Source organism: Pristiophorus japonicus, chromosome 1, assembly GCF_044704955.1.
Source record: "Pristiophorus japonicus isolate sPriJap1 chromosome 1, sPriJap1.hap1, whole genome shotgun sequence".
Classification (NCBI taxonomy): Eukaryota; Metazoa; Chordata; class Chondrichthyes; family Pristiophoridae; genus Pristiophorus; species Pristiophorus japonicus.
Genome location: NC_091977.1, coordinates 160,776,887 through 160,801,315, shown reverse-complemented (window position 1 = coordinate 160,801,315; position 24,429 = coordinate 160,776,887). Strand labels below are relative to the sequence as shown.

Below are 24,429 nucleotides of genomic sequence, written 5' to 3'. Positions count from 1 at the left end.
GAGCCAACTGTGCACAAAGGTAGCCACTGTGAGAAAGGAGCAGTGCCATGGAGGAAAGAATTAGGTTGGCAATCGCAATTAGATGTTTATGCAATAAATGTATTTGCTGCAGGCAAAGTCCTCTTGATGTTACTAGGTATAGAGCTTTTTGTAGCAAGTTAGATGATGACAAGAGTGACGATGGAAGGATTCAGAGTAGGTTTTCCAGGGATATCTATAGCGCAGAGGAAGGGCAAAAGGAAGGAATGTAAATAAGGAACGTACTGAATAACATGATCAGGAGAAGGTTTTCAGGATGAGATTTCTCCACATGCTTCAGTCAGGACCAGCCTGCCTGTCCTGCTGTACGTGTAGAGCCTTGCCTTTCTCATCTGCTGAATCCTCCTGCTTCTACTCTGCCTGCTTCACTTCTTGCTGCTCCAGGTGGGTATCCCTGTCAATGGTCAGGTATGGAGCGCACATTATGACACTTGAGATCTTTCCTCGATTATATTGCAGGATATCCTTAGAACAATCCAGGCATCAGAATGTCTCAATGGTCATTCTAGTGGAAGCATAGACTTCATGTACATCTGCTCCACATCACTAACATTGCAACAATGGTAACCAAGGCTCTCGAGCAGCCTAGCATTCAGTCCTTGCCTTCTTTCAAACAAGGGTGGAATGGTGGATTATCTTTGGATGAAGACATTGTGCAAGCTGCCAGGAAATCTAGCATTCGCCTACATAACTTGTGCCTGTTAGTGTACACAAGCTGGACATTAATGCAGTAGAACCCATTTATGTAAGAGGCACTCCTCTCTGAAGGAGTCTACATGGGTCTCATCAATCATGAAGGGACTCCGGGGCCGGCATCAAACAGGCCGAAGGGACTCCGGGGCCAGCGCTGAACCGTCCGAAGAGACTCAATTTTTAAACTTATCAACTTCTAAACTTCTTAAACAATTCGGGAAAACTTCAATTTTTAATCAACTTGGAGAACTTTTTTTTTCTATAACTTTTAATCAACTCTTAATCTATTTATTAAACCTTCAATCAACCTGCGTAACTTTTTTAAAAAATAATTTGGAAATACTTTTAAACTCTTAAACTTTTAAAACAACTACCCCAGTGGGCAGCTGACCTTCCTGATGCCTGCCCCTCAACCATTTCTCGGTAAAATGTTCCTGGTGTTGGTGGATGCTTTTTCAAAATGGATTGAATGTGAAATAATGTCGGGAAGCACCGCCACCGCCACCATTGAAAGCCTGAGGGCCATGTTTGCCACCCACGGCCTGCCTGACATACTGGTCAGTGACAACGGGCCATGTTTCACCAGTGCCGAATTTAAAGAACTCATGACCCGCAATGGGATCAAACATGTCACCTCGGCCCCATTTAAACCAGCCTCCAATGGGCAGGCAGAGCGGGCAATACAAACAATCAAACAGAGCCTTAAACGAGTCACAGAAGGCTCACTCCAAACCCGCCTGTCCCAAGTACTGCTCAGCTACCGCATGAGACCCCACTTGCTCACAGGGGTGCCCCCGGCTGAGCTACTCATGAAAAGGACACTTAAAACCAGACTCTCGCTGGTTCACACCAACCTGCATGATCTCGTAGAGAGCAGGCGGCAGCAACAAAATGTCGCACCACTGTGTCACGGGAAATTGATCTGAATGACCCTGTGTATGTGCTAAACTATGGACATGGTCCCAAGTGGATCGCGGGCACGGTGATAGCTAAAGAAGGGAGTAGGGTGTTTGTAGTCAAACTAGACAATGGACAAGTTTGCAGAAAGCACCTGGATCAAACGAGGCTGCGGTTCACAGACTGCCCTGAACAACCCACAGCAGACACCACCTTTTTCGAGCCCACAACACACACCCAAAGGATCAATGACACCACCCCGGACCAGGAAATCGAACCCATCACGCCTAACAGCCCCTGAAGGCCAGGCTCACCCAGCAGCCCTGCAGGGCCAACAACACGCCAGCCCAGCGAGGGCATAGCCAACACACCAGAACAGACATTTGTACCGAGGTGGTCCACCAGGGAAAGAAAGGCTCCCGACCGCCTCACCTTGTCAATAGTTTTCACTTTGACTTTCGTGGGGTGGGGAGTGATGTTGTGTATCTGTAAAGCATGCACTCCCATGTTCCGCCACCAGGGAGTGCATCCCCTGAAGTCCCAAGGGATCCCAGCATCCCTTGGGAGCACTGTATATAAGCCGGCCCCTAAGGCCGGTTCCTCACTCTGGAGTGTCTTAATAAAGACTGAGGTCACTGTTACTTTAACCTCCCTGTGTGCAGTCTCATCTGTGTTAGGAACACAATAAGAACGATGTATCATAAAGTGTCCCCACAGCTGACAGAAGTAGACGAGCCGCGGAGTAAATGATCCCGGGAGAGCAGAGGCACGGGTCGCGATACCCTGACTCAGATCGGTTTAACATTGCAGGCACCCGATGACATGAACCGCCACGGGCCAGAAACAGTAAACTGTGCCTATGTCACAGTCGGCTACCGTTGCCCACCACCCGGGTGGAAAAGGCACAGCCCACAAACCCACTTACCACCACGGCAATGTCCAAGAGCGAAGGGTCACCCGAAACGTCTCCTCCGAACGGGATCTGGACCAGCCAGGATCCCAAACTAGAGAATGCTCACAACGGTGCCCTCAAGGAAAGCGAGTCAGCAGTTCCCTGTGAACTGCTAGACAAGACGAGGCAGCCCCACCATTGCTTAGACGAAACGCTCACTTGTTCAGACCGCTTACCAGGGAGCAGCAGCGACACTATGCAAACGAAAAGGACAGGGAGGTCACAAACATATCAGCTGTCTTTGGGCCTGCCTGACACTAGGAGTAACGGCAGGAGCCCTGAGCTCCGGCAACTCGAGCAAAATGAGCTCACCTCGCCCACAGAGCCACTAGCATGGGGCGCTGCGCCGCCACCAGAAGACGCGGATCTCATCCGGCCGTGCTGGAACTAAACTGTCCTTGTGTACCTATACTGATATACCTGTACTGATCATGTAAATATACCACACAAAAAGAAACGCAACTGTAATCCATCCAATAAATATACCAAGATGTAAATGTAAAACCCATGTGATGAACTTGAATGCAACATGCATGTAACGGGCCATTAACATGGTCTCTGTGTGGGGGGAGAATGGAGTAGTCATGGACACACAACCAGAAACCACTGGCAACAAATCTCACTACCAACCCACCCAAGCTAGAAGCGACGCTCCAATGGTCAACCAGGAAGAGCAAAGCCCAGGTCACCGTCAATGTACGAGTCAATTTGCATTAAATACTTGGGGGGAAGTGATGTCATGTATGTAGACCATGTATACTAACTGCATAGTCACATAAGGTGTGCCACCTGAGGGTCACCTGCATAGATGTGCAGGGCCCAGAATAAAAGGCTGCCCACCATGCTTGTACCTCATTCTGGAGTTACAATAAATGGGACTAAGGTCACAACAGCTCAAGTACAATACTAGACCTCGTGGAGTCATTCATAAGCATATTAAAGACTTAACATCCTTAATCGAGACTCTGCCTTTGACTCGAATGTTCTTGACTCCATCCCGCAGCATGCAATCTGCCACCACCTCAGTGAAACCCTAACCCTGCACGAGGTAGGCAAAGCCATAAAACAGCTCAAAAATAACAAGGCTACAGGTGTAGATGGAATTCCTGCTGAGGTGCTAAAGTATGGCAGAGAGGCGCTGTTGGCACGAATACATGACCTCATCTCTCTCATCTGGAGGGAGGAGAGCATGCCGGGAGATCTCAGAGATGCAGTGATTGTGACCATCTTTAAAAAGGGGGACAAGTCCGACTGCGGCAACTAGAGGGGAATCTCCCTGCTATCAGCCACTGGGAAGATTGTTGCTAGAGTTCTCCTCAACCGTCTTCTCCCTGTGGCCGAGGAGCTCCTCCCGGAATCACAGTGCGGATTTTGTCCCCGATGAGGCACAACAGACATGATCTTTGCAGCGCGACAGCTGCAGGAAAAATGCAGGGAGCAGCGCCAGCCCTTATACATGGCCTTTTTCGATCTTACAAAGGCCTTTAACACTGTCAACCGTGAGGGCTTATGGAGCGTCCTCCTCTGTTATTTTGGATCCCCCCAAAAGTTTGTCAACATCCTTCGCCTGCTCCACGACGACATTCAGGCCGTGATCCTTACCAGCGGTTCCGTTACAGATCCATTCCACATCCGGACCGGGGTCAAACAGGGCTGCGTCATCGCTCCAACCCTCTTCTCAATCTTCCTCGCTGCCATGCTCCACCTCACAATCAACAAGCTTCCCGCTGGAGTGGAACTAAACTACAGAACCAGTGGGAAGCTGTTTAACCTACGCCGCCTCCAGGCCAGATCCAAGATCATCCAACCTCTGTCGTTGAGCTGCAGTACGCGGACGATGCCTGTGTTTGTGCACATTCTGAGGCTGAACTCCAGGATATAGACGATGTATTCATCGAGGCATATGAAAGCATGGGCCTTACGCTTAACATCCGTATGACAAAGGTCCTCCACTAGCCTGTACCTTGCCGCACAGCACTGCCCCCCAGTCATCAAGATTCACGGTGTGGCCCTCGACAACCTGGACCACTTCCCACACCTTGGGAGCCTTTTATCAACAAAGGCAGACATTGATGCGGAGATACAACATCGCCTCCAGTGCGCCAGTACAGCCTTTGGCCGTCTGAGGAAAACAGTGTTTGAAGACCAGGCCCTCAAATCTACCACCAAGCTCATGATCTACAGGGCTGTAGTAATACCCGTCCTCCTGTATGGATCAGAGGCATGGATGGTGTACAGAAGACACCTCAAGTCGCTGGAGATATATCACCAACGATATCTCCACAGGATCCTGCAAATCCCCTGGGAGGACAGGCGCACCAACATCAGTGTCCTCGACCAGGCTAACATCCACAGCATTGAAGCACTGACCACACTCGATCAGCTTCGCTGGGCAGGCCACATAGTTCGCATGTCAGACATGAGGCTCCCTAAGCAATTGCTCTCCGCGAAGCTCCTTCACAGTAAATGAGCCAAAGGCGGTCAGCGGAAACGTTACAAGGACACCCTCAAAGCCTCCCTGGTAAAGTGCAACATCACCACTGACACCTGGGAGACCCTGGCTGAAGACCGCCCGTGGTGGAGAAAGTGCATCCGGGAGGGTGTTGAGCTCTTCGAATCTCAACGCTGCGAGCATGAAGAGGCCAAGCGCAGGCAGCGGAAGGAGCGTGCGGAAAATCAGTCCAACCCCCCCCCCACTTCCCCCGATGAATGTCTGTCCCACCTGTGACAGGGTCTGTAGCTCTGGTGTTGGACTATTCAGCCACCAAAGGACTGAGAGTAGAAGCAAGTCTTCCTCGATTCCGAGGGACTGCCTATGATGATGATGATGATGCATTCTGGTCAAGCTATCATGGCAGAAGAAGCCAGTGAATATGTTTGCTGCTCCTTGGCATCAATGGAGAACATAATATACTGATTAGCACTGGCAAACAAGGCATCCATGCAACTTTGCACTACAAACTGGCTTATTTAAGTTACATTCCCAATGATATAGCAATTGAGTGCCATGGTGATCTTCACTGGCACAGAGAGTGCTGTGAAGATTGGGGATAATTTTTCAAGGTCCTCTCCCAGCAGGTGACACAACTCTCTGATGCCTCCCTATTAAACCTGTTCCTCCAGAGTCATCACTTCTATAAGCTCCACAATGTCCATTGGGGTCTATAAACCCAATTGACTGGGTACCTCCGAGTTAATGCTCTCATAAGAACATAAGAAATAGGAGCAGGAGTAGGCCCTACTGCCCCTTGAGCCTGCTCCACCATTCAATAAGATTGTGGTTGATCATCGACCTCAACTCCACTTTCCTGCTCAATCTCCATATCCCTTGATTCCCCTGGACTCCAAAAATCTATCTCAGCCTTAAATATATTCAGAGACTCAGCATCCACAGCCCTCTGGGGCAGAGAATTCCAAAGATTCACAACCCTCAGTGAAGAAATTACTCTTCATCTCTAGTCTTAAATGGCCTACCCCGTATCTTGAGACTATGCCCCCTAGTTCTAGACACTCCATCCAGGGGAAACAACCTCTCAGCATCTACCCTGTCAATCCCCTTCAGAATCTTGTATGTTTCAATGAGATCACCTTTCATTCTTCTAAACTCCAGAGAGTATAGGCCCATTCTACACAATCTCTCATCATAAGATAGCCCTCTTATCCCAGGAATCAATCTAGTGAACCTTCGTTGTACCGTCTCCAAGGCAAGTATATCCTTCCTTAGATAAAGAGACCAAAACTGTGCACAGTACTCCAGGTGTGGTCTCACCAAGGCTCTGTACAATTGTAGCAAGACTTCCTTACTCTTATACTCCAACCCCCTTGCAATAAAGGAAAACATGCCATTTGCCTTCCTTATTGCTTGCTGTACCTGCATGCTAGCTTTGTGTGTTTCTTACACAAGGACACCCACATCTCACAGAAACACCAACCTTTTAAAAATTTCTCACCATTTAAAAAATATTCTGTTTTTCTATTCTTCCAACAAAGTGAATGACCTCACATTTCCCCACATTATGCTCCATCAGTCACCTTACTGTCCACACACTTAGTCTATCTATATCCCTTTGCAGATGCTTTGTGTTCTCCTCACATCATATTGTCGCACCTAGCTTTGTATTGTCAGCAAACTTGGATACGTTACACTCGGTCCCTTCATCTAGGTCATTAATATAGATTGTAAACAACTGAGGCCCCAGCACTGACTCTTGCGGCACCCCACTGGTTACAACCTGCTAACCTGAAAAAGACCCATTTATCCCTGTTCTTTGTTTTCTCTCTGTTAACTAATTCTCTAACCATGCTAATACATTACCTCCAATCCCATGAACCCTTATCTTGTGTAATAACCTTTCATGTGGCACCTTATTGAATGCCTTTTGGAAATCCAAGTATACTACATCCACTGTTTTCCTTTTATCCATCCTGCTAGTCACATTCTCAAAAAACTCTAATAAATTTGTTAAACACGATTTCCCTTTCATAAAACCATGTTGACTCTGCCTAATCATGTTATGATCATATAAGTGCCCAGATACCACTTCCTTAACAATGGATTCCAGCATTTTCCCGACAACTGATGTGAGGCTTACTGGCCTATAGTTCGCTGTTTTCTCTCTCCCTCCTTTCTTGAATAGCAGTTACATTTGTTTCCAATCCGCTGGGACCGTTCTACAATCTAGGCAATTTTGAAAGATCAAAACCAATACATCCACTGTTATATTTGTGGACTTGTATTTACTCTGTACAGACATCAGAGGGCTCATTCCCCAGAGTCCCAAGGGATCCCATAATCGCTTGGGAGCACAGGTATTTAAGAAGGCTTCACAGGTTGGAGAGGCACTCTGGAGACCTGCAATAAAATACTAAGGTCACACTTTACTTTGAGCTCAGAGTGTTCAGTCTGACTCTTTCTCCATAGACTACAACACTTTACTTTGCGCTCACAGTGTTCAGTCTGACTCTTTCTCCATACACTACAACTGGCGACGAGATACAGATAGCGAACCCAAAGATGCAGAGAACAGTGGGCATCCAGGAGAAATTTTCAGAGGGAGATGATTGGGAAACTTTTGTGGAGCAACTCGACCAATACTTCATGGCCAACAAGCTAGATGGGGAAGAGAGCGCTGCCAAACATAGAGCGATCCTCCTCACAGTCTGTGGGGCACCAACGTATGGCCTCATGAAGAATCTGCTCACTCCAGCGAAACCCACGGAGAAATCGTACGACGATTTCTGCACACTGGTCCGAGAGCATTTGAACCCGAAGGAAAGCATTCTGATGGCTAGGTACCAGTTCTACACCTACAAAAAGGTCTGAAGGCCATGAAGTGGCGAGTTATGTCGCCAAGCAGAGACGCCTTGCAGGACATTGTGAATTTGAAGGACGTTTGGAGCACATGCTCAGAGACATTTTCGTACTTGGCATTGGCCACAAAACCATACTTCGCAAGCTTTACACTGTAGAGACCCCAACCTTGAGTAAGGCCACAGCGATAGCCCAGGCATTCATTGCCACCAGTAACAATACGAAGCAAATCTCTCAGCACACAAGTGCTGCTACAAGTACTGTGAACAAAGTGATGTTGTTTACGAATCGTCACACATACCTGCAGTTACACGTCCATAGATGTCTCAGAGTCCACCATCAAGGGTGATGAATGAAAGGCCATTAACATCTTTTTGGCACTGCGGGGGTGATCATACTTTTCATTCATGCCGATTCAAAGAGTACGTTTGCAAGGGCTGTGGAATAATGGGACACCTCCAACGCGTGTGCAGGCAAGCTGCTAAGCCTGTTAAATCTGCAAACCACCATGGTGCAGAGGATGACAGATCCACGGAGGATCACTACGAACCAGAGCCTCAGATAGAGGAGGTAGAGGTACATGGGTGCACACATTCACCACAAATTGTCCCCGATAATGCTGAATGTTAAACTAACTGGAGTCCCGGTATCAATGGAGCTGGACATGGGTGCGAGCCAGTCCACCATGGGTAAAAAGACTTTCGAAAGGTTGTGGTGCAACAAGGCCTCAAGGCCAATCTTAACTCCAATTTGCACGAGGCTAAGAACTTACACTAAAGAACTGATTCCTGTAATTGGCAGTGCTACCGTAAAGGTCTCCTATGATGGAGCAGTGTACAAGCTACCACTCTGGGTGGTACCGGGCGATGGTCCCACACTGCTCGGCAGGAGCTGGCTGGGAAAGATATGCTGGAACTGGGACGACGTCCGAGCGCTATCGCACTCTGATGACACTTCGTGTGCCCAGGTCTTAAACAAATTTCCTTCGCTGTTCGAACCAGGCATCGGGAAATTCCAAAGAGCAAAAGTGCAGATCCACCTAATTCCGGGGGCGCGACCCATCCATCACAAGTCGAGAGCAGTACCATACATGATGAAAGGGTAGAGATCGAGCTAGACCGGCTGCAAAGAGAGGGCATCACCTCACCGATTGAGTTCAGCGAGTGGGCCAGTCCTATTGTCCCAGTCCTCAAGGGAGATGGCACCGTCAGTAACTGTGGTGATTACAAAGTAACTATAAATCGTTTCTCCCTGCAGGACCAATATCCACTACCAAAAGCTGACGACCTCTTTGCAACGTGGCGGGAGGAAAGACGTTCACGAAGCTGGATCTGACTTCAGCCTTCATGACACAGGAACTGGAGGAGTCATCGAACGCCCTCACCTGCATCAACACGCACAAAGGTCTTTTTGTTTATAACAGATGCCCGTTTGGAATCCGATCAGCGGCAGCGATATTCCAGAGAAACATGGAAAGTTTACTGAAGTCGGTCCCGCACACTGTGACGACATCTTGGTCACAGGTCGGAACGCAGTCGAGCACCTGCAGAACCTGGAGGAGTTTCTTAGTCGACTCAACCGCGTGGGGCTCAGGTTAAAACATTCGAAGTGCGTTTTCCTGGTGCCTGAAGTGGAGTTCCTGGGGAGGAGGATTACGGCGGATGACATCAGGCCCACCAACGCGAAGACAGAGGTAATCGAGAACGCACCGAGGCCACAGAACATGACGGAACTGCGGTTGTTTCTGGGACTCTTGAATTACTTTGGTAACTTCTTACCAGGCCTCAGCACCCTGCTAGAACCACTAGATGTCTTACTACGAAAAGGGGCAAATGGGTTTGGGGCAAAAGCCAAGAAAATGCCTTTGTAAAAGTGAGAAAATTGTTATGCTCAAACAAATTGCTTGTGTCATATGATCTATGTAAGCGTTTGGTACTAGCATGTGATGCGTCGTCATATGGCGAAGGGTGTGTATTGCAACAATCTATTGATTTCGGGAAACTGCAACCGGTTGCTTATGCATCCAGGAGTCTGTCTCAGGCCGAGAGAGCCTACAGCATGATTGAAAAAGAAGCGTTAGCATGTGTCTATGGGATAAAGAAAATGCATCAATACCCGTTTGGGCTAAAATTCGAATTGGAAACTGATCATAAGCCACTTATATCCCTGTTTTCCGAGAGTAAAGAGATAAATATCAACGCATCGAGAGATGGGCGCTCACGTTGTCCGCATACAACTACACCATCCGCCACAGGCCAGGCACAGAAAACTGCGCCGATGCTCTCCGTCGGCTGCCATTGCCCACCACGGGGGTGGAAATGGCGCAGCCCGCAGATCTAGCCATAGTTATGGAAGCATTTGAGCGTGAGCAATCACCCGTCACTGCCCAACAGATCAAAACCTGGACAAGCCAGGACCCCTTATTATCTCTAGTCAAAAGCTGTGTGCTTCACGGGAGCTGGTCCAGTGTCCCACTGGAAATGCAGGAAAGAGATAAAGCCGTTCCAGTGGCGCAAAGATGAAATGACTATACAGGCAGACTGCCTTCTGTGGGGCAATCGAATAGTGGTCCCCAAGAAGGGCAGAGACACTTTCATCAATGACCTCCACAGTACCCATAATGATGAAAGGCATCGTAATGATGAAAGCAATAGCCAGATCTCATGTGTGGTGGCCCGGTATCGATGCGGACTTAGAATCCTGCGTTCACAGATGTAATACATGCTCACAGTTAAGCAATGTACCCAGGGAGGCGCCGCTAAGTTTATGGTCTTGGCCCTATGGTCTAGGGTACACGTCAACTATGCAGGCCCGTTCTTGGGTAAAATGTTCCTTGTCGTTGTAGACGTGTACTTCAAGTGGATTGAATGTGAGATAATATTGGCTAGCACGTCCGCTGCCACTACTGAAAGCCTGCAGGCCATGTTTGCCACACGCGGCTTACCCGATGCCCTGGTGAGCGACAACGGACCATGTTTTACCAGTGCTGAGTTCAAAGAATTCATGACCCGTAATGGGATCAAACATGTCACATCTGCCCCATTTAAACCAGCGTCCAATGGTCAGGCAGAGAGAGCAGTGCAAACCATCGAGCAAGGCTTGAAGGCTCACTGCAGACTCGCTTATCCCGAGTCCTGCCTAGCTACCGCACACGACCACAGTCACTCACTGGGATCCCACCTGCTGAACTGCTCATGAAAAGAGCACTTAAGACAAGGCTCTCGTTAGTTCACCCTGATCTACATAAACAGATAGAGAGCAGGCGGCTTCAACAAAGTGCATACCATGATAGCGCAAATATATCACGCAAGATTGAAGTCAATGATCCTGTATTTGTATTAAATTATGGACAAGGTCCCAAGTGGCTTCCCGGCACTGCTGTGGCCAAAGAGGGGAGCAGGGTGTTTCGGGTCAAACTTTCAAATGGATTAATTCACCGGAAACACTTGGACCAAGTCAAACTCAGATTCATGGACAACCCTGAGCAACCCACCTTGGACCCTACCTTTTTTGATCCCCCAACACACACACCAGTGGCAACCGACACCACGGTTGACCACGGAGCAGAACCCATCATCCACAGCAGCCCTGCAGGGCCCAACACACCAGGCAGCTCAGCAAGACCAGCTGCACAGCAGCCCAGCGAGGGCCCAACAAATGATTCAACAACACCAGCTTTCACACCGAGACGATCAAACAGGGTAAGAAGGGCCCCAGATCGACTCACATTGTAATTAGTTACACTACTGACTTTGGGGAGGAATGTTGTTATATATGTGGACTTGTATTTACTCTGTACAGCAGAGGGCTCATTCCCCGGAGTCCCAAGGGATCCCATAATCCCTTGGGAGCATAGGTATTTAAGAAGGCTTCACAGGCACTCTAGAGACCTGCAACAAAAGACGAAGGTCACACTTTACTTTGAGCTCACAGTGTTCAGTCTGAATCTTTCTCCATACACGACATTCACGATCTCTGCAGCCACCTCTTTTAGAACCCTAGGGTGTAGGCCGTCAGGTCCAGGGGATTTGTCAATTTTCCGTCGCATTAGTTTCTCTAGTACTTTTTCTCTATTTACATGAATTACTTTAAGTTCCTCACCCTCATTAGACCCTTAGTTCCCCACCATTTGAGGTATGCTTTTTGTGACTTCGACTGTGAAGACAGATACAAAATATGTGTTTAACATTTCTGCCATTTCTTTAATCGCCATAATAATTTCTCCTGCCTCCGTCTCTAAGGTTTACTTTACTTTTGCTGCTCTCTTCCTTTTTACAAACTTGTAGAAACTCTTCGAATCTGTTTTTATATTTCTTGCTAGTTTCCCCTCAGTCTATTTTTTCCCTTTTGATCAATTTTTTGGTCATCCTTTGCTGGTTTCTGAAACTCTCCCAATCATCAGGCTTACTACTATTCTTTGCAATAGTATAAGCTTCTTTCAAATTAATGCTATCCTTAACTTCTTTAGTTAGCCATGGATGGATCGCTTTTCCTGTGGAGTTTTTGTTTCTCAATGCAATGTATCTTTGTTGAGAATTATGAAATATTTCTTTAAATGCCATGACATATTGTTCCAGGAAACTGTCCCGAATTCATTCCATGAACTCGTCCTCCAGACTACCTTTACCAATTTGATTTGTCCAGTCTATATGAAGATTAAAGTCCCCCACAATTGTTGCATTACCTTTGTTATAAGCTCCTACTATTTCTTGATTAATATTCTATCCAATGGTATAGCCACTGTTAGGGGGCTATATACTACTCCCACCAGTGTTTTATGCCCCTTGTTATTCCTATCTCCACCTATGCTGATTCTACTTCCTGATCTTCCGAGCCAGGATCCTTTCTCTCTACTGTCTTTATGTCATCCTTTATTATCAGGACTACCCCACATCCTTTACCTTTCAGCCTGTCTTTTTGAAAATTCAAGTACCCTGGAACACTTAGTTCCAAATCTTGGTCACCTTGCAAGCACGTCTCTCCTCCTCTGATGCTGCCTTACTACCCTAGCATCCAAAAAAGACCATGCTAACTCCCTCGTCCTTCTCCAGATAACACAGTATATAGATATGCTAAAGTGATCTTCAATTAAACCGCTTCGACAGTTGTCCTCACTGCAGGCTGACAAAGGACTGTTTTCAGCACCAGTGAAGAAGCCTACAGCAGGATCCCCAATCCTGAAAATACAATTGGAAATTTTTCTCCACCCCTCAAGCAGAGAGCCATCTGCCACTTGACCACCTATTTGTATTTAAATAAAATCCGCGAGCTGGACTAGGGAACCTGTCATCCCGCCACTGTACTGCTGACTCCATGTAAGGACTGAATAGAGTATGTGAAACTTGTACATGGAGTGATGAGAAGATCACTTCATGCGCTGAAGTAGGAAGAGGACATGCCTTTGGCCACCTATTTTTCTCCAAAGCAATTCACATGCCAGCTGCCTTAATTTGAGCATCTACCAAGCCATTTCAGCCAAATGTTTTCATTGCCTTGAGGGACTTACGCTCCTTTAACTTGAGCTTTTGCCCTTCAAAGGGGAGGAAGAGGAGTAAAACAAATTGAGTGTGAAATGGCCCCTGGGTGAAGTGAACGGGAATGGGACGAGTGGATGAGGGTTCAAGGTTAGGTGAACGACAGAAGAGCAAATGGGAGAGAAGATACAGGGGTTGCATGGATGCTTCAAAGGGGAATGTGTAGAGGTAGCGAGGGAGAGAGGGGTCAGCAGGAAGGGGAATGGGAAGGTGAAGGGGTGAGGGACATGGTGGGAGGGAGGAGGTGGGGAAGCACCAATATTTGGGGGAGGAGAAGGGAAGGGAACTGCTGAGGGCTATATTTTCCACACAACCCCAACCCCAACTGAAAAGGAGACATCAGAGAAATCTCAATAAACAAAGGCCCCCAAATGGTGCAGCCATTCCGCCAGACTCCCTCCACAAGTCTGGCAGGGTCACGAAAACCAAGGATAATGAGTACTCTGCCATTTCTTCATTCTGCATAAGATTTCCTCATTCATCCTTTTGTTCCAAATTTGATCTTCTGTAGAATCGCAGATTCAGTGGCTTCAGTCAAACTGCAGTGTGTCTGGGCACCGACACAGGAAAATATCCCCTATTACATCATTACCTCAAAGCAATTTTTGCCTCGACTTCACCAATTTTATTCAAAAAATTTTGTGCACGTACAACTCAAACCACCTTTTGACTAATTTGTTGTTTGGTAAACCCGATCCCTACCTTGCAGAGGGGCAACGCTAACTCTCCGAGACCTCCTCCTAACATCCCCTGGACCATGACCTCACCACCGAACATCAAACCGTTGTTTCCCAGACTGTCACTGACCTCATCTCCTCAAGAGATCTTCCCTCCACAGCCCCCAACCTCATAGTCTCCCAACCCTGCACAGCCCACTTCTACCTCCTTCCCAAGATGCACAAACAGGACTGCCCTTGTGAGTACAGGTTTGGAAGTGGGCCCGCGGGGAGCGAGTTGGGATCCCGCTCTGAACCGCCTCCATGTGATTTTCTCAGCTGTCATAAATGCGTTCGGATAGCAGACCCAATAGCAAGCGGCGGGAAAGGTAATTAACATCATTAAAAGGTGCTTAAATGCTAGGTAAAAGGGTTAAAAGCAGCACTTACAATTTTACCAACCTTTTGACGGGTTTGCCGCCCCTCGGGCCAGAGGTTCACAACTCTCTGAGTGAAGAAGTTTCTCCTCATCTAATCTTAAATAGCCTACCCCTTATCCTAAGACTATGTAGAACATAGAAAATAGGTGCAGGAGCAGGCCATTCAGCCCTTCTAGCCTGCACCGCCATTCAATGAGTTCATGGCTGAACATGAAACTTCAGTATCCCCTTCCTGCTTTCTCGCCATACCCCTTGATCCCCCGAGTAGTAAGGACTTCATCTAACTCCCTTTTGAATATATTTAGTGAATTGGCCTCAACTACTTTCTGTGGTAGAGAATTCCACAGGTTCACCACTCTCTGGGTGAAGAAGTTTCTCCTTATCTCGGTCCTAAATGGCTTACCCCTTATCCTTAGACTGTGACCCCTGGTTCTGGACTTCCCCAACATTGGGAACATTCTTCCTGCATCTAACCTGTCTAAACCCGTCAGAATTTTAAACGTTTCTATGAGGTCCCCTCTCATTCTTCTGAACTCCAGTGAATACAAGCCCAGTTGATCCAGTCTTTCTTGATAGGTCAGTCCCATCATCCCAGGAATCAGTCTGGTGAATCTTCGCTGCACTCTCTCAATAGCAAGAATGTCCTTCCTCAAGTCAGGAGACCAAAACTGTACACAATACTCCAGGTGTGGCCTCAGGTCCGCTGGTTCTGGACTTCCCCAACATCGGGAACATTCTTCCTGCATCTAACCTGTCCAGTCCCGTCAGAATCTTGTGCGTTTCTATGAGATCACCTCTCATCCTTCTAAACTCCAGTGAATAAAGGCCCAGTTGACCCAGTCTCTCCTCATATGACAGTCCAGCCATCCCTGGAATCAGTCTGGCGAACCTTTGCTGCACTCTCTCAATAGCAAGAATGTCTTTCCTCAGATTAGGAGACCAAAACTGAACACAATATTTCAGCTGAGGCCTCACTAAGGCCCTGTACAACTGCAGTAAGACCTCCCTGCTCCTATACTCAAATCCACTAGCTATGAAGGCCAACATACCATTTGCCTTCTTCACCGCCTGCTGCACCTGCATGCCAACTTTCAATGACTGATGAACCATGACACCCAGATCTCGTTGCACCTCCCCTTTTCCTAATCTGCCGCCATTCAGATAATATTCTGCCTTCGTGTTTTTGCCCCCAAAATGGATAACCTCACATTTATCCACATTATACTGCATCTGCCATGCAGTTGCCCACTCACCTAACCTGTCCAAGTCACCCTGCAGCCTCATAAGAGTCCTCCTCACAGCTCACACCGCCACCCAGTTTAGTGTCATCTGCAAAATTGGAGATATTGCACTCAATTCCTTCATCTAAATCATTAATGTATATTGTAAAGAGCTGGGGTCCCAGCACTGAGCCCTGCGGCACTCCACTAGTCACTGCCTGCCATTCTGAAAAGGACCCGTTTATCCCGACTCTCTGCTTCCTGTCTGCCAACCAGCTCTCTATCCACGTCAGTACATTACCCCCAATACCATGCGCTTTGATTTTGCACACCAATCTCTTGTGTGGGACCTTGTCAAAAGCCTTTTGAAAGTCCAAATACACCACATCCACTGGTTCTCCCTTGTCCACTCTACCAGTTACATCCTCAAAAAATTCCAGAAGATTTGTCAAGCATGATTTCCCTTTCATAAATCCATGCTGACTTGGACCGATCCTGTCACTGCTTTCCAAATGCGTTGCTATTTCATCTTTAATAATTGATTCCAACATTTTCCCCACTACTGATGTCAGGCTAACCGGTCTATAATTACCCGTCTTCTCTCTCCCTCCTTTTTTAAAAAGTGGTGCCTGTGTGAAAAATGTCAGCCTTCTATTTGTGTAGTTGTGTTCCACAAAATGTAGACAGTATATTGATGTGAGGGAAGGAAAAGAACCCCAAAAGAAGTAAAGACAGCACCAACTAAAGCAACTTGCACTTATATAGTGCCTTTAACATGGTAAAATGTCCCAAGGCACTTCACTGGAGCGTTAGCAAACAAAATTTGACACCAAGTCCCATAAGGATATCGTGGGACAGATAACCAACAGCTTGCTCAAAGAGCTAATATTTAAGAAGCGTCTTAAAGGGGGAAAGAGAGATGGAGAGGCACAGGGAGGTAATTCTAGAGCTTAAGACTGAGGCAGCTTAAGGCATGGCTGCCAAGGCTGGACTGTACAAGAGACCAAAATGGGAGGAATGGAGAGATCGCAGACGATTAAGGGCTGGAGGAGGTTACAGAGGTAGGAAAGGGCGAGGTCATGGAGGTGTTAGGGTTACACATTTCGCGATCAAGGCACAGCAAGAGGCCACGTACTAAAATGGTTTAAAATAAAACCTGTGGGACTGTTGAGAGGGAAAAAGAGCGCCAGCCTGAGGCAGAGGGTGACTCATAACTGATTAGTGCAATGTTTGCGATCAGGAGCAAGACCCGATTAACATCGAGACGAAGGGTTTTGATACAATCAAGCAGGTGGATTAATTGGCCGGAGGGGAAAAAACAGTTCCCTATGGAGACTACAAGTCTGCGAAAACCCAGGACAACAAAGGATCCCACAAGGCAGGCATTTTTGGATAACAGGGCGCAAAAGACTTTTGCCCTGTCGATTCTGTGCACAGAACATAGTGCAAATTGTGGCCTTCCAAACATATCCAGACCCATGATCACAGCCATCGAGACTCATCCAGACGCATTAACTGAAAGCAGCCCAGGAACAGATTTGTATAATCAAATGGATATAGGAACAACAACTCAGAGGAACAGTGCAGAACAACAGCGTAGACCAACAGGTCGAAGAAACACCTCAGAACAACAAGTCAAAAGGAACAACGACCACGAAGCAAGCAGCCGGGACCCAACATCTTCCCCAGCTCCACAAGCCTACAATCGACAACAGCAGCAACTGGCTGGATGGGTGATTGTATGTCTTCGATCAATCTCTAAGAAGTCTTGTTCTGTAATTTTTAGTTGTTTTGTGTATAATAAACTAACAGTTGGGTTTAAGCCTAAACTTTACGTTATGTAGAGTCCTTCCTGTAATTCCCGAGGTCTATGAATCAAAGTACTGTCGAGTGGAAAACAAACACCCTACAGAGGGATTTGAAACCAAGGATGAGAATTTTAAAATTGCGGCGTTGCCGGACCAGGAGCCAAAGTAGTTAGCGAGCACAGGGATGATAGGTGAATGGGACTTGGTGCGCATTAGGATACAGGAAGCATGGATGAGAAGTTTTGGATGAGCTTAAGTTTATGGAAAGTGAAAGATGGGAGGCCAGTCAGGAGAGCATTGGAATAGTCAAGTCTAGAAGTATCAAAGGTATGGATGAGGGAATCAGAAGTGGGTGATCTGAAGCAGAGGCGGAGACAGGCTATGTTACGGAGGTGGAAGTAGGCAGAGTAGATAATGTGTTTGGAAGCTTACCTCGGGGTAAATCACGACACCGAGATTGCTAACAGTCTGGTTCAGTTTCAGACAGTGGCCAGGGAGAGTGGAGTCATTGGCTAGGGAATGGTGTTTGCAGCTGGGACGGACAGCGACACCACGTTATCTTTAATAAAAAGATGTGTCCTAACACCGGTGACTGGGCAGAGGCTCGCGATGCCTGCCCCAAGGAAATAAAACCCTTTCACAGGCGCATGCATGAGCTATCACTACAAGCAGACTGCCTGATGTGGGGCAGTCGAGTAGTCATGCCTCTGTGAGGCAGAGAGGCATTTGTCCGGGAGCTCCATCGCGAGCACCCGGGGATCGTTCTCATGAAGGCCATAGCCAGATCCCACGTCTGGTGGCCTGGTATTGACGCGGACTTGGAGCTCTGCGTTCGAAGGTGCACCATTTGTGCCCAACTCAGCAATGCCCCCAGGAAGGCTCCACTAAGCCCCTGGCCCTGGCCTACCAAACCGTGGTCGCGGGTGCACATAGACTATGCGGGCCCATTCATGGGCAAAATGTTCCTCGTTGTTGTAGATGCATTTTCAAAGTGGATCAAATGCACCATTTTAAACTCGAGCACAACCTCCACCACTGTGGAGAGCCTCGCAACCATGTTTGCAACGCACGGAATCCCTGACATATTGGTCAGTGACAATGGTCCGTGCTTCACCAGCGCAGAATTCCAGTTCTTTATAATTGACCACGGATAAATCACGTCAAGACGGCACCGTTCAAGTCGGCCTCCAACAGCCAGGCAGAGAGAGCAGTGCAAATCATTAAACAAGGCATACTTAAAATCCAAGGTCCCACGCTGCAGGGTCGCCTGTCGCGACTGCTGCTGGCATACAGAGCTCGTCTGCACTCACTGACTGGGATCCCCCCCTGCGCAACTGTTGATGAAAAGGACTTTAAAAACAAGGCTCTTATTAATCCTCCCAGACATGCATGAAATCGTTGAGGCAAAGCGCCGTAAGCTGACTGAGTACCATGACAGAAATTCGAGGGGGAGATGGAATGAGATAGCGGACAAAGTGTTTGTACTAAACTATGGCAGGGGTCCCAAATGGCTTGCAGGGACAGTAACGGGCAAGGAAGGAAACAGGCTACTGGTAGTACAAATGGACAATGGCAAAACCTGCCGGAGGCATGTAGACCAAGTCAAAAGCAGATTTACCAACAACACTGCGGAACCAGAGGCAGACTACAATGTGGAACTCGCACCACACCTGGTGGACAGACAGAGAGAACAACCTGAGGAAAGGGCAATCCCAACAGACAGCCCAGGCGAGTCAACAACAATCACACCAATCAAAACAGACAGCCCAGGCGAGATACCAGCAACCACACCCAAAGAAAAACAGACACCAAGGCAAACAACTGAACCACAACTCAGACGCTCCACGCGAGAGCGTAAACCACCTGAGAGACTGAACCTATAAAGACAATAAGACCTTGGGGGAGGGTGATGTCATGTATCTTACATTATTATATATAACTGTATCCTAACATGCTATACATGACTGTAATAAGATATGACCTGTAACCACCAACATATCTTACCACCAGGGGTGCACTTGCAAGAGACACGTATATAAGGACAGGACTCAGGCAAGTGCAGCATTCCAGAGCTGTGAAAGAAAGGTGCAGGTCCAGAGTGACCTTGACTTCACTACATGCCTCGTGTGAATCTGTACTGAGGGGACAGGACTTTATACCACCCACCTCCAACCCCACATGCTCACCCACGTTAAAATCCCACCACCCCAGAGATTCTAATTCCTAACACCTAAGTGCCAGAGGGAAAGAACTATTACAGTAGCAAAATCTAAATCGCATTTTGCCACCTTTTTTAAAACAACTTCTTAATCTTCTTAGCACAATTTTAAAATGTGTTATTCAGGTCTGCAAAATAAGTGATAATACTCAGATCACATATCAAATGTGAATCCTATTTTACACCTGAATTTATTTGACCCATTGATTCATAGTTAATTCATACTAAATAAAAGTAGCTTCAGATTCAGGTCACTTCAATGCATTTGCTTTGGTTGAGTAAGTGGGGTGGTTGGGCTGTGGCAATGATCTTGGTAAAGCGAAAAACTAGGTGATTTCAACACACCCACTTAAATTATGCCATATCGCTGATCCTAACTGTAGAAACATGTACAATCCAATCCAAAATAAAAACAGAAAATGCTGTAAATACTCAGCAGGTCAGGCAGCATCAGTGAAGAAAGAAACAGAGTTAACATTTCAGGTCGATGATCTTTCGTCAGAACTGGAAGAAGTAAGAGATATAACAGGTTTTATGCAAGTGTGGAGGCAGGGAAAGGGGGGGGGAAAGGGTGATCACAGACCTTCCTTTTTGTTCTTTCCTCCCCTCCCCCTTTTCTCTGCCTCTGCATTTGCTTAAAACCTGTTATATCTCTAACTTGTTCCAGTTCTGAGGCAAGGTCATTGACCTGAAATGTTAACTTTGTTTCTCGCCAAACAAATTCTGCTGTATTTCAAGCATTTTCTCTTTTTTTATTTCAGATCTCTAGCTTCCACAATAGCTTGCTTTGATACAATCCAAACTGCCTCCTCCGGTATGAAGGGATTTGCTGAAGCATCGTCAACATGTGCTATTCCATCAGCAGGCGGGGGCCATTGGAGGGGGCAGCGTGCGGCGGCCTGACCCGAAAATCGGCGAGGTCCCAGCCTGCAAGACCATCAGTAGGCCGGGGCCATTGGAGGGATCAGCGTGCGGCGGCATACCACTGCAGGGAGCAGCAAGTGCTGCTGCAGGAGGGCGTCGGCTGCGAAGCCAGGTCTCTGATTGCAGTGCGGGCAGGCACAGCAGGAGGGGTGAAGGAGCGGCAAGTGTTTGTAGAGGGAAGTGACCGGGGCCCAGGAGAGGCGTGAGTTCGGGGCCCAGAAGAGGCAAGGGCCTAGGGGCAGCATGGGCCAGCCCACACTGTGATATGTGTGCACACTAGGTCCGTGCAGCAGAGCTGGTCTCCGGTCGCCTTGGGTAATCCTTGCCACTGGACCAAGACCTAGCTCTGTCAAGCCCGTGTGGTGGCTGGTGTGTATCGGCCACCACACGTTAAAAATTCTATGCACAGGCATCTTCCACCCTTCAAGATGTAGTTCGGGATCTCAAGTATTAGGTCCTTCATTGAAACACCTGTGAACTCATCCCTTTTTGGAGTGGAAGCAAGTCATCCTCACTTCGAGGTACTGCCTATGATGATGATGACTTTCTGCTGGTTCAAGAGTATTTAAGAATAAGATTTGTCTGCTTGTCTCCCTCTCGGGTCAGCATTGGCTCAGTGGGAAGCACTCTCACCTCAGAGTCAGAAGGTTGTGGGATCACGTCCCACTCCAGGGATTTGAGCACATGAATAAAATCTAGGCTGACATTCCAGTGCAGTGCTGAGGGAGCGCTGCACTGTCAGAGGTATTATCTTTCAGACCAAGGCCCTGTCTGCTCTCTCAAGTGAATGTAAAAGATCAAAAGATCGCATGGCACTATTTCAAAGAAGAGCAGGGGAGTTATCCCCAGTGTCCTTGCCAATATTAACCCTCAACATAACAAAAAAAGATTATCTGGTCATTATCACATTGCTGTTTGTGGGAGCTTGCTTGTGCATAAATTGGCTGCTGTATTTCCCACATTACAACAGTGACAACACTCCAAAAGTACTTAATTGATTGTAAAGCGCTTTGAGATGTCCAGTGGTCGTGAAAGGCGCTATATAAATCCTTTTCTTTTTTCCCAATGATAGACTGAATAATGATTTAGCGAGAATCTAACAGGAAGTAAAAAGTAACATAAAATATGAAAGAAAATTGTTAAAATTACCTTGCGTGATACCTAGCAGACTGTAAAAGGCTAAATATCCTTTTGGGTTGTTGCAGCACTGAATGAAGTTTGGTGTAAATAATCCCCAGCCACACGGTCCTTCCTCAAATTCTTGCTCAGATGTTTTCACTTCTCTGATCTCAAGGTTTTCCCTTATAGATTTTGAGTTTTGTTCTCCATTTAGCGTGCCATCAACGATGAACGCTGGGTTATCCAAGCCTTTGTCCATTTTCTTAATCGGCTTTGTTAAAGCAATACTGTCAGGCAGTTAAAAATTCACAGCAGTCAGAGCACGGTGAACAAGTTTTATAACCTAAAGTCCTCTCATATAACATAATTCTGTCATATCATTGATTCCTGTTTCAGGACATTGCTTTATTTCAAAACACTAAATTCCAGGTCTGCCAGCTGAATGCAGAATAAAAATTATTTTCTATACCTGACATAGAAGTTGGCTTGTTTGCAAACCATCCAGTTGTAAATTCAGTTCATCTCTGCCCAGAAGTGACAAGCAGTACTCTATTGCATTTCTATTAACTCGAGGCAGAACAAGAGTTCAAGTTAACCCAATCAGCATGCCGATATTTGCATTTATCTAAATAATACACGTGCCAGCTAATATCTGTTTTACAAAATGTTCTGTATATGAGAGGTATTTTTCCAATAAATCGTTCACTGTACATCCATTTTCATACAAATGGGATCTGATATTCCAACCGAATGTCAAATTCTGAGCTCAGGTTCATGCATTTTTGCACTTAAACCTCGACAAAAGCAGGAAGTCCATTGTGCATTGCTAACTTGAAGTCCTGCTACTTTCGTTTAACCCATTCAGCACTGAAAGAGCTTTGCAGCATTCAAAAATTCACTGGCATCATAGCGAAATTAAGTGGTAGAAAATCAAAAATATGGATTGGTGCTAGTGAGGGAAGGAAACAGCAGATGCAGGATGGTGAGCAGGACAAAATAATAGGAAAATTACAAAAGAAAAAATATATACCTGTACTTACATACATATTATCTGTTTCAAAGGATTAATCGTCCCCTAACCCGCATGAGACATATATTGGAAAATTCACACTTCATTGAGTTACCAACTATATGAAAGAAGGGGCTAATCATAAATAATCTCAGAATTTAGTGAGAGGTACGGGAGCGAGAGAAAGAAAAGGAACTAAAAACTGAAATAATGAAATAAAACTAAGTTGTCGAGTTAGGCTTTCAGCTATTGAAGAAACCGAGTCAGCCAAGCTGAGGTCCAAGGGCAGCAACAGCGGGCCTGGCTGGAGAGAGGGTGAGGGAGCACAGAATGGTGGGGCAGAGGGTGAGGGGCACAGGGAGAGGGGGAACAGGGTGAGGGGTACAGGGTGAGGGGACACAAGGCGAGGGGTACAAGGTGAGGGGGCACAGGGCAAGGGGTACAGGGTGATGGGGCACAGGGTGAGGGGTACAGGGTGAGGGGGCACAGGGCGAGGGGTACAGGGTGATGGGGCACAGGGTGAGGGGGCACAGGGCGAAGGGTACAAGGTGAGGGGGCACAGGGTGAGGGGGCAATGGGCGAGGGGGCACAGGGCGAGAGGGCACAGGGTGAGGGGGCACGAGGTGAGGGGGCAATGGGCGAGGGGGCACAGAGTGAAGGGGCACGGGGTGAGGGGACACAGGTCGAGGGGCACAGGGCGAGAGGTACAGGGTGAGGGGGCAATGGGCGAGGGGGCACAGGGCTGGGGGCCCAGGGTGAGGGGGTACAGGAATGGGCGAGGGGGGCACAGGGCTGGGGGCTGGGGGCCCAGGATGAGGAGGCACAGGATAAGGAGGCACAGGGCGAGGGGCCCAGGGTGAGGAGTACAGGGCGGGGGGCCTGGAGGAAGCTGACAGGATACAAGCGGAGTGAGGCAACGCCCAGCGCCGTCGGGCCGGTGAAGGAGAGAGGGAGGAACAGCAAGCCGGGGGCGTGGCCCTGTGCCGGGAGTGGCGGCAGACTCACCCGCAGCAGCGCTGCTCACGCCTCGTAAACACGAGCCCCGATGTTATTGTTGCAGAATCGGGCAATGATTTCTGCTGCTGTCTTCTAATCGTGAAATTCAATTCTTAATGTTACCTTCTGCCAGCTCAGGAAGGTCAGGGAGCAGCCACATAAAGAACACAATTCAGAACAAGGGACAGGAAATGAAGGGAAGGGCTAAGTTTGTAGCGTGGTTAGCTATCACCAAGCATCAACACTGAATTAGCAAATTCAAAATTGGCCTAAATTGTACGTTTGTAAATTCAACTTTATTTTTTACAGGAGAAGTGAAATAGTTGTCAATTACAGAAAATCCAGTTTCAAAAATAATTCCTTCTAGTTAATCCAGGATCATCCAGAAGGAAAGGATGTCTCCACACTCCTTTTCTACATCACAAACTGCGTGTTCCACTCTTCCACGCTCTCTGTCCTCACTCTTAAATTTAGAAAAAAGAAACTTATGGACTTCTTGGTAACCTCAGATTCCTCCCCTGTCTCTCCTACTCCAAATCTTCCTCATCGCTCCTACCCATCTGTGCACCCCAAGTCAATCCCGAAACTCCCAAATTGCAGTTTCCCTGCCAAT

The 24,429-nt window shown here is 47.4% G+C and overlaps 1 protein-coding gene across 5 annotated transcripts in view; it reads right to left on the bottom strand.

Annotated features, from left to right (window-relative positions):
• LOC139266719 (solute carrier organic anion transporter family member 4C1-like) overlaps window positions 1-23,978 on the bottom strand; it is a 202,972-nt gene extending 178,994 nt beyond the window's left edge. For 2 of the 5 annotated variants that reach the window (XM_070884307.1, XM_070884337.1), the window contains exons 1-2: window positions 22,281-22,757; window positions 21,842-22,098 (exon numbers count right to left, since the gene is read on the bottom strand). In XM_070884307.1, the coding sequence (XP_070740408.1) occupies window positions 21,842-22,098; window positions 22,281-22,312 (289 nt within the window). In that variant the 5' untranslated portion in view covers window positions 22,313-22,757. Of the gene's footprint in view, window positions 1-21,841; window positions 22,099-22,280; window positions 22,758-22,841; window positions 23,744-23,825 lie in introns of those variants that run through there. The other 3 variants (XM_070884320.1, XM_070884329.1, XM_070884315.1) reach the window with 3 other exon arrangements.
• Window positions 23,979-24,429: the final 451 nt, after the last annotated feature.